Source organism: Cornus florida, unplaced genomic scaffold, assembly GCF_030987335.1.
Source record: "Cornus florida cultivar Cherokee Brave unplaced genomic scaffold, ASM3098733v1 CherokeeBrave_3.0.0_Hap2_Chr03, whole genome shotgun sequence".
Taxonomy (NCBI): Eukaryota; Viridiplantae; Streptophyta; class Magnoliopsida; order Cornales; family Cornaceae; genus Cornus; species Cornus florida.
This window is the reverse complement of record NW_026775573.1, coordinates 22,442,110-22,453,189: the sequence shown is the minus strand read 5'-3', so window position 1 is coordinate 22,453,189 and position 11,080 is coordinate 22,442,110. Positions and strand designations below refer to the sequence as shown.

At 34.2% G+C, this 11,080-nt stretch overlaps 1 protein-coding gene across 2 annotated transcripts; it reads right to left on the bottom strand.

Annotated features, from left to right (window-relative positions):
• Positions 1-4,066: 4,066 nt before the first annotated feature.
• Positions 4,067-10,205, bottom strand: LOC132299908 (F-box/FBD/LRR-repeat protein At1g13570-like). Of its 2 annotated transcripts, none has more exons than XM_059796788.1 (5): positions 9,910-10,205; positions 7,082-7,174; positions 5,934-6,938; positions 5,678-5,824; positions 4,067-4,493 (listed from the first exon to the last, which is right to left on the bottom strand). In XM_059796788.1, the coding sequence occupies exons 1-5, from the start codon at positions 9,961-9,963 to the stop codon at positions 4,185-4,187; spliced, it is 1,608 nt and encodes a 535-aa protein (XP_059652771.1). In that variant the 5' UTR covers positions 9,964-10,205; the 3' UTR covers positions 4,067-4,184. The 2 variants fall into 2 exon arrangements, with proteins under 2 accessions (XP_059652771.1, XP_059652772.1); XM_059796789.1 differs by having other exon boundaries at positions 7,082-7,195; positions 9,910-10,021.
• Positions 10,206-11,080: the final 875 nt, after the last annotated feature.

Below are 11,080 nucleotides of genomic sequence, written 5' to 3'. Positions count from 1 at the left end.
GCCTCTCTCATAGTCAGCCGTGATATGATAGAACAAATAATTTCCTCTGGCAACTTAGTAATTCGATCATCCACTGTGATACTGTCATTCTTTATTCATTTCAAAGAAAATGGTCATGAATATATGAATGAAGATAAATTTTGCTTCGTATTATTGCAAATTAGCATAAATTAACATTTTGTAGGGACTAAAAAAATCTAATCACGAGAGAACATTAAAGTTTATATTACTTGTGATGACCCTGTGGGCGGGTGTGCCGTGGGCGGGTGCGAGAGACACTGTCAGGCTACCACACTGGCGAGCTACGGGTACACAATCTCACATCGCCTGGGTAGAGGGAAGGTGAAGTGCTTATATGTAAGTGTGTCATCTCCAATTGGTATGAGGCCTTTTGGGGTGAAGTCCAAGAGTAAAACCGTGCGGGCTCAGTCCCAAAGCGGACAATATCATATCATGTGGTGGAGTAGGTCGTTACATTACTCACTTCAACATCAATAATATTTGACGTGGATTTCCTCTTTCTACTGCAAATCACATTCCTTGACAAACAATCCTCCATAATCTTGTCAATCTATAAATTCCAAATGAAGCTCTATTAAGTATGCAATCACATAAATCAAGTTAACCGATCTGAAAGAATTTATTTTTATGTTTGTACTTTGTAATCTTTATTATCTCTTTGAAAAACAAAAACCAATAGCAGATACTCAACTTTGGATAGAGTAGGCATCTTAGAAGTTATCTTCTTTAATGAAGTCTAGCCTGAATTACCTCTGGTGTGGAAAATATTCAGACAAATGTTGCTAGATCCTTCATCAGACGCTCTTGACCACTCTTTTTTGGTCAGCTATTGTAATGATGACCAGCATTACTTATAACTAAATGAAGAAAAATAAAACGCAAATATAATACTCCCAATGTCCCAATATAAGTGTCACTTATGGGAAGTAGTAATTTTTAAGGGAACATATAGGACCATGTATTGTCTGGCTGGAAAATTACTAAGTTACCCTTTTAAGTTTTGAATATTGAAGTTTGAAATTTAATCTCAAAGATATTTTTGGAATGATGTGAAATATATTATTTGAAAAAGGAAAGTGGACACTTATTTTGAGACAGACAAAAAAGGAAAACATGACACTTATTTTGGGACGAATGGAGTATCATTTTAATATAAAGCTCATATATGTGGTGTCAAGGCAACAAGAATAAACAAATTATGGTTCGACGTATGACACTCAAAGCTGCAGTTGTTGGCCTTTCTTAAGTAGTTCGATATACAAACAAAGAGTGGCATTGATGCAGACAGGAAGGGAGAAGACAAGTGTAGTGGTGATAGCAGGTAGTGATGGTACTGATAATGCTGGATCCCAATAATAGTTAGGAATGAGAGTACTTGTATGATTGTGCAATATCGAAATGGTGGTGCTGAAAGTGGAAAGAGGGTTTGCAGAGGCACCAACAGCGCCCTTCGTTGCAGCTCAGATTAAGCAGATTGATTCTTTAATCCCCTGCCTTAATGGATAGGTGAATTCGGCGTGAATGTTCATTAACAGGACCCGAGAAGTAAACAATTTTTTTTGTCTCTCACTTTTTGAGCATTGAAATCAGAAAAAAGTAGATATTAAAATAGTTTTAAGCACCTTTCTGCATCTAATATCTACATCGAACAGATTATTCAATAAAGTGAAAAAAGAAAAAAAGAAGAAGAGATGATATGGGCGTTAACTTATGGGTTAGTATGTTGCAACATACATTGTTCAAAATTGATATCAAAGCAAACTAAAAAGAGCCAAAAATTCAATGATCATCTGTATGAACCAAGAATGTAGCATATCGAATGAATTTTGCTGCATTTCTCATCAAATGGAATTAAAAAATGTTCCATTATTTTCAGGAAGACATATCACCAGTGCTCTAAATTTGTCCTCTTATGCTTCACTTATTCGTCTTACAGAAGACAAATCATAAAATTGCACTTCCTCTTGTCAGTGACCCTTATAAAATATATATATATATATATAACTTCTTTCTTTTTAATACCCACCATATCAAATCTCTGATAAGTGATAACCTATCATAGGTTTATCCAAATCTATAAAAGAAAATATGCTCTCTAAATTTTTCTGCTAGTCATTGTAGTAAGTAAATAGCTTCTAATGTCGACCTCATTGGCATATGATAGATGGAATGGGTAGCTTGTGTTCTGGTTTCGACTCCATTATTTTTTGATGAATCAATATGGGAAAATGGTGAATGGTCCCAAAAGGAAGCCCTAATTTTCCTTATCAGTCCCTCGCAAGGCCTGGGGAATAAAAGGTTGAGTGTTCGAGACCTGTTTGTTTGAACTTTCAAAAAAAAAATCACAAAAGAAACAAAAAATCGAAGTAAAATTCTACAAAATTGGAACTTTTACAATGAATGTGGGTTTGTTTCAACTCTCAAAAAAAAAAATCACAACCCAAAAAAATACGAAGGAAAAATCTAAAAAAATAGAACATTTACCTCACACAATTTCAAACTCTATCCAGCAAGCAATAAGAGTGTTTCAACTTCCGCTCTCAAATTGTTTGATCACTATACACACCCAATTTTCATATTTACATGATAATACCTGTAAATATAAATATGTATATATATATATATTGATCCACATACCTTTCGCGGTGTAGAAGATGTTTTTCTGATGCAGGTTATATTAGTATCTCCAACCTCCCCGTCTTCATAAAACCTCGAACCTCACTGAGAAGGAAGCCACAGGGTTTCAAATCCACGGGCTAAATTTGACTGAATAACACTTGCACATGGGCTTTTCAGATTCTTACTGTTGGGTAAGTAATGAACCTTATATATATATATATATATATGTTACTCTAATTGGAAACGTCTATTTAATGGGCCATGGTTTTGATTTTTCTAAAATTAATAATGAGCTGAGTTAATATTAAGTAGAGGAATAATCTCTTACCCACATATTGTGATCTTGCACACCATGGGTAAAACATCCGGGACAATAGTCACAATACTCGGGTCCTCCCGAAAAAGTTCATCCTTCAATTTAGTTAAAGGGCATAAAATCCCCAGCAACTATCAGCAAATTTCAAAAAATAGGAAAAAAACCAACCTAACAACTCTAGATTACCATATTGTCCTTTAGTGGAACATACTATTGTATCATTTTAGTATATTAACGGAGACGGAGTGAAGCTCTAGATTTTGTTATTGTCGTTGTTGCTTGTCCTTTCCCAACAGCCATGGCTATTTTTTTTTTGTATGAATCTTTAGAATCTGCTACCTGCTATGATTGAGATGTCCACCGTTTTTGGGTTTGAAAATTTAGGCAAAAAAAACCTTTGTTTGGAGAATTGTTGGTGATGACGGGTTGGCGTGGTCTATATTTTACTTTCTTTGCATGTTGATGATGACTTTGCATATTTGTTGGTTCGGGATATTCAATCCGTCAGAGTTGTTCATTGATTTAAAGACAGTTTTTAGGTTTTGGTTTGCTTTATTTTGTGTAAGATTATGCTCTTGGTAGCCTAATATTGTTGGATTTTTTTTTCTTCAATAATTAGTGATTCCGCCATTCTCGTCTTCTGAAAAATGAGTAAAAGAACAATTGAAAGAAATTTATTGCTTGTTAATATATATCCATCAGCTTCAGTTTTTTAAAGAAATTGTATTGTTTGTTTATATATATATCCAGCTTTAGCAAGATTGTTTGTTATTGAGCAACAAATTTGAGAGTTTTTTTTTTTTACATTATGCCCAACATATACATACATATATATATTGTTCGTTGATTTACTCACAGATTGGGTTTTCAATTGGGGTTTTATTTGGTATGGGTAACAAGGCAAATTTGTCATTTTGAAAGTGTAGCATTGGTCACGTCTGGTGTTGTTTTTTTGCAGAAAAATGGAATAGTTTAGGGGGAATTCTATAAAAGTAGGAAGTTTTCTTGGAAGAGAGTAAAGTTCGGAGAGGTTTTATGCACTTGATAGTCTGGATTAGAATCGCTCTCAAATCTCAATGAAACAACAATGGAGCACAGGATTGAAATGCACAAAACAGCCATAAACTTGGTGCATAAACAAATAAATATCACCATAATAAAACAACAGATTTTTTTTTTTTTTTTTCCTTAGTTGGTACTCACACAGACACAGTTTCATTCAGTACAATCACAAAACTCGTAGCCTAGTAGTAGAGGGCACCTTTCCTCGAAACATTTTATATACTCTCTTTTTTTTTATTCTACCACGACCAAACTTAGGATTCGACCATACACCATCGCCATCATAAATCCGTAAATCACATCCAATTGTTATATTCTCAATAGCAGTAGCACACTTCAGCAGATATACTATAAGCTCAACTTCGTCTCGGATACCCCGAAAATTGTGTATCTCCACTTCCTTGAGATGCTTGAGACGACATAATATCATCTTTTTCTTCAGAGTTTCATTTTTCACCGAGGGCATTATCGGAAGCTAAAAACAAACATAGAAAAAGAAAAAACGATATACATTACACAATGCACCAACAAAGAAACATGCACTTTTGTCACTAAAAGTGCATCTCATTATATATAGAATAAGCAGACTTCTCTTCGTAGAACAAGACTAATTATATTCCCATCAAGTCTTTACTTTTTCTTTTTTCTTAACATTTAAACAAGGTCAACAACGAAAGTGCATATTTTCCTATTTGGATAACAAGAACCGAGATTTCCTTGAATTTAATTTTTATAGGACCTATCTACACTAAGTCGAAGCCTCTATAAGATATTGCTTATATTTCCTTGAATTTAAAATTTATTAAAGCTGTTTGTCTATGTTCTAAGGTTCACTCTTTTAATGTCAAATCAATGTTGTATATGCATCATATCATCTAGTGTGCATCATATATTTGTTTGAGTATTTAAGAATACTAATTCGCGCGCATAATTATAATTTTGCATTGCTATTCAAGAGTCCATAACAGGTGTTATGTATACACTATTCTTGTTATTCAATAGTGCTTAATACTCTAACTCTTAACAGTTCTATCTAGAGTCCTTCTTCAGTGCTCATATGCGGTCCACGTGCTAGTGAGAAGGCTGCATGGTTATCTCTGTTATAGATATGCAGTTCATATACTTATCATAAAAAAAATATATGCAGTTCATGTACTAGTGAGAAGGCTGCATGGTTATAACTCTGTTATATTGCTGGCATAAGGGTTTGTTTTGCAGGTCTGGTTTTGAAATGGGCAAAAGTCAAGGTGTTATCAATTTGTTCCATCCGACGGCTGATATTAGAGCTTGAAGATATAAAGGCTAACAGGTGAAGAAAGGTTGTGGGTCATCTTAGAGTAGCAACGGGCAGATTATAAAAAGCTATCAATTTGACCATCTCCCATTAACTACTCTTGGGTCCACACATATTTGAAACCAATTAGCTGAAATATAGAGTAGTTAATGGGAGATGGTCAGTCTATAGAGTAGTTAATGGGAGATGGTCAGTCTTCAGAACGAATTGACCAAAAGAATAGTAAACATGGGTGCATATAAGCACATTACAGATAGTCAGCATAAGAAGACTATTTTGTGCACAGAATTCAAGTAACACAACTCCATTCATTCACCTTCCAACCAGTTAACCATAATGTGCTCAATGCATAGAAAAAGACTTACATGAAGCTCAAGTTTTTCCAGAAGAGGAGATGCCTTCACCAGTGAAGAGATCAGTTCCAAGGGGCTTTCTCGATGTGGTCCAATGAACACTAAAACCAAATGTTTGAGTTTAGCGAATGTTGGTAAATTCTTAGGTACCGTATCTTCCTGAAGAACAATGAGAGATTCATTAATAAACATAAATATTATCAATGTAGGACGACGACAAGATATGTCGAAAAATAATAAATAAATAAATAATAATGCTTTGAAATACCTCTATATCTCTTAAGGTCAATAGCAAATATTCAAGCTGAGGAAATTCACTTGGAAGGCTTACATCCCGAAAATAAAAATCTCTTAAATGGTTGTCAGGGCCAGTAATGGGACAAGGGAATGCAAGCACACCAAATAAAGGAATTAGACTACTGACAGACAGCCTTGCAAGTTCTGCTTTATTCTTGTACAATAACTGGCTTAAATGTGTTCCACAATATTCAAATGATGCAAGATTTATGCCATCACAAATCTCAATCTCCATTAGATTTGGAAAAGCATTTACACTTAAGTGTCTTAACTTAAGAGAACGACATCCACCTGCAGCAAACTTCAAACGTGCTGGACCGAGGCAACCTGTCAGACTAAACCACTCAAGACATAAACAATTGGATAAGATGTTCTGAACATCTTCTTCAGTCAGACTAGTATTCGCCATAGTCAAGGATGTGAGGGAGCCGAAACTAGTAAAACTTTGAGGAAGACTCAACTTAAAAAGGCTCAAAGACAGGCATTTTAAGGTTGATCCACTATCCTGCATAAATACCCAATAAGGAAATATATGGAGCTCTTGTTCATCTTTTAAAGACCATTTGTTTTTGTACAACCTTATATCAAGATTCTGAACTTTCTTATCCATGGCAAATTGAATCCATTTATCAATGTCAGAACTGTACTCTACACCCAAAGAGTACATCACCCTGAATGATTCTATACTTGCACCACAATGTAGTGATAAAATTTGATTGATCCATCTCACAAAGCTATGCTTTTCCCGCTGTCTTGAGGTGGCATCTCGATTTTTCAGTTGGTGCAATCGACCATCATTACCGTTCATGGTTGTAACATCAAAAACAAGGTTTAAATATGTTCCCCACAAGTATCTCCATCTTCTTGAAAGAATGCTGGTTCTGACGGCCTCTCTCATAGTCAGCGGTGATATGATACAACAAAGAATTTCCTCTGGCAACTTACTAATTCGATCATCCACTGTGATACTGTCATTCTTTATTCATTACAAAGAAAATGGTCATGAATATATGAAGGAAGATAAATTTTGCTTCCTATTATTGCAAAGTAGCATAAATGAAAATATTGTACGGCTAAATAAATCTAATCACAGAGAACCTAAAAGGTTATATTACTCACTTCAACAGTAATAATATTTGACGTGGATTTCCTCCTCTTTCTACTGCAAATCACATTCCTTGACATACGATCCTCCATAATCTTGTCGTCAATCTATAAATTCCAAATGAAGCCCTATTAAAGATGAATCAGATAAATCAAGTTAACCAATCGCAAATAATTTAATTTTACGTTTGTACTATCTCTTGGAAAAACCAATAGAAGAAACTTAACTTCGGATAGGATAGGCAACTTAAAGGTTATCATCTTTAATGAAGTCTAAGAGACCGTATGGGATTTGCTTCTCCACCACTAAAAAGTGCTTTCATTTTAAAAAAAAAATGAAATGAGATAAAGTAGCTTTTAACATAGTTTTATGCAGCTTTCTACATGTACTATCTACATAGAACAGATTATTCAATAAAGTGAAAGAAAAAAAAAAGTGATAATATGGGTGTCAGCTTATGGACTAGTAGATTACAACATATCTAGCTCAAAATTGACATCGAACCAAACTAAAAAGAGCCAAAAATTCAAGAATCATCTGTATACTCCAAGAATGTTGCATATAGAACGAATTTTTGCTGTATTTCTCATCAAATGGCAATTTAAAAAATATGTTCCATTATTTTCAGGGGGAGATATCACCAGCGCTCTAAGTTTGTCCTCACGAGCTTCATTTATTAATTTTATAGAAGGCAAATGACAAAATTGCCCTTCTTCTTGTCAGTGACACATAAGTTGGCCGCGGTGAAATTGGAGCAAGACGATTGAGCTGATGATCAGAGTCAATCAGACCCATAAATTTATTTTCAAAACCATGAGAATTGGGAGAAAAATAGAGAGAGAGAGAGAGAGAGAGAGAGGGAGGAGCGTGCCTGACATTCACCCACGATAATTCTTAACGTGGTCATAATTTCATCATATATGTCCTTTAACATGTCAATATATATACTTATAAATTCTTTCCTTTTAACACCCACCATATCATACCTCTGATTAGTGATAACCGTAAATAGTTTCAAATGTTGACCTCATTGGCATAAACCTAATTTTAGTTTCACATTTTAGTCATTGCAGTAAGTTAATAGCTGCAAACGTTGACGTCATTGGCATATAATGGATGGAATGGAATGCAAGTGTTCTGGTTTCAACTACTTTACTTTTTGATGAAACAATATTGTAAAAAAGTTAATGGGCCCAAAATGAATCCCTACATTTCCTTTTCAGTCCCTCACGAGGCCTTGGGAATAAAAATCCGATCATTCTTCGTCCGCGGACATAGGCAATTTGTTGAACCACGTAAATCTTGTTATTTATGTGTGTTTACTTCCATCTTGTTTTTCCTTGTTGCCATTGATATTTGTTGTTTGAGATTTTGGGGGAATTTATTCCCAGCATGAACATGGCTACAAAACCAAAGCGCAACCACCACACTAGCCACAAGCCCACAAAACCCACACAGTGTAGAAAGCCCGAACACCGATACAATACGAGAAGGACACACCGATACAATAACATATGCATTCTAGGGGATGTCTCCACTTTTTCTTCTATTTTTTTATTTCTCCTCTTTTTGTTCTTCTTCTTCTCGCCTTCTACCTCATTGATTTTGCCTACTGTCTGATAGGAGAAGTGATTACAAAGCTTTAGGCAAAAACATATAAATATGCTTATGTTGTCGTTAGGTTTTTTAGCCTGATTTTTATTTTTACACTGTTATATTTTTAAATTTGAGCTGAGTCCTATGGTTTTAAATATATATATATATATATATTCACAAATTGAGGCAAACGTGTCATGACCGTGTCTTTGTGTAACCAGCCCTATATGTTACTTTTTTTTAAAAGGTAGACACTTGTAGTCGTGTCGGACATGTGTCGGACCGTGTTCCCGACTAGTTTGTGTCCAACACCGTCATTGTTTGATATTCATCTGATTGTCTGTGCTTCATATGCAGGTACCCTTTCCGCCCTTTTTAACATTTAAACAAAACCTTACATATTCATCCGGATACTAACATCCATGATCAAAGTTTCATAAAACAAACAACAACACAGAAATCCCCATAGCTACCTAATCATCCTAGGTTGAATCACATCCAGACCCATATTATGTCTATATAAACAAGCATATATGTGAACAATCACAGAAAACCGAAAAAACAATAAACAATCACCAATGGGCTCTAACCTAGATGATATAAGCTAGGGAGATTTTGAGATCCAGTGGGGACAAAATTATACAATTAGTATGTTTGCTTGAACTTTCAAAACAATAAAAATAATAAGCTGACAATAGTTCGAAGTAAAAACATAAAAAATTGGAACTTTTACAGTGAATGTGTTTTTACTTGAACTTACAAATTCACAAACCAAAAAAATTTGAAGGAAAAATATAAAAAATCCGAACTTTTACCTGGAGTGCTCGAGACACAATGGGAACAAAATTATACGCGTATGTTTACTTCAACTTTCCCAAAAAAAAAAAAAAAAATCACAAGCCACAAAAATTCAAAGTAAAAATCTCAAAAATCGGAATTTTTACAGTGAATGTGCTTGAGCTTTCAAAATATAAATTAAAAATCACAACCCAAAAATAAATAAATAAATCGAAGGAAAAATATCAAAAATCAGAACTTTTACAAACAAAAATAATAATAATAATACAACCCAAAAAATTTCGAAGGAAAGATCTAAAAAAATCCGAACTTTTACCTCACACAGTTTAACACTCTATCCAGCAAGCAATAGAGTCTGATCACATCGTCAAAGAATTATCTTTTCGAACTACATATACTCCAATTTTCATCTATCTATCTATGTATGTGTGTGTATAGATCTACATACCTTTCGCCGTGGAGAGAGATTTTTCTGATGCAGATTATTAGGATCTCCAACCATCAGTGAAGCGCCATGAGAGAGAGATTGGTGTATGACGAAAAGACAAGGGTCCTCTCTTGCGCTGAAGAGGTGCTGCACTAAATTTAACCACTCATCACTGATGGCCTCACACAAAATTTCAAAGTTAATAGTTGAATTTGGTGCAGGACTTTTTCAGGGCAGGAAAGGATCCTTGTCCATGACGAATTTGGAAGCGGATACCGGAGAGGAGTGTCCTATTAGACTCCACAAGGTAATGGGCTAAATTTAACAGAATTTATACTTCCTTTTCTTTTATAATGTTTTGGGATTAGAATTATAATTCCTTTTCTTTTCTTTTATTTAGTAACTGTAACTAATGTTATATTTTTCCTTCAAATTCACCTAGCACTTAATAACACTTGCACATGGCCCGGCGTTACAGATTATTGTTATTGGGTTTGTAATGGGCCTTACTTGTCGCTTTAAAACGAAATGTCTATCTAATGGGCAATGGATCTGATTTTTCTAAAATGCTATAATGAGCAAAAGTTAATGTTAATAATAGTAAACTAACTTATGTTAATGATGTTACTTCTATTAATTTTGATAGTAATTTCTCACATAAAATTAATTGAATTTGTGCGTATAAGACTTCCAATAATAATCTTTATTTTTATACATTTTTTACTTTTGAAATAGTAATCGTATCTAAAGGTCAGTATGTTGAATGAATACGTTTTGTGCACATTTGAAGGAGCAATTTTTTTAAACAACCAAAGTGCTTGAATTTAGCTAATGCTGGAGAGGGAAGGGGGCTGGGTGGCCATGGCCCCCCTAATTTTTTGAATTTTTTTTATATAGTTAAAAATATAGTATAGCATGTATGGTATAATTTGGCCGGTTGGCTCCCCTAAAAAAAAATAAAAACTTATTTCTTTAATTAGTATTTAACAAAAGATAGTTTTTATATATATAATTTAAAGGAAAGTGATTTAATTGACTACTATAGAATCCCGATAAAAATTGATTCACATAAAAATTTAATGTGGCTATCTTAAAATTTTAACTCAAACAAAGTTGTTTCCATAACGTGACTATCTTAAAATCGTTCCAACTCAAGTACGATTCTTTCCATAACCTTATTATCCTAAAATTC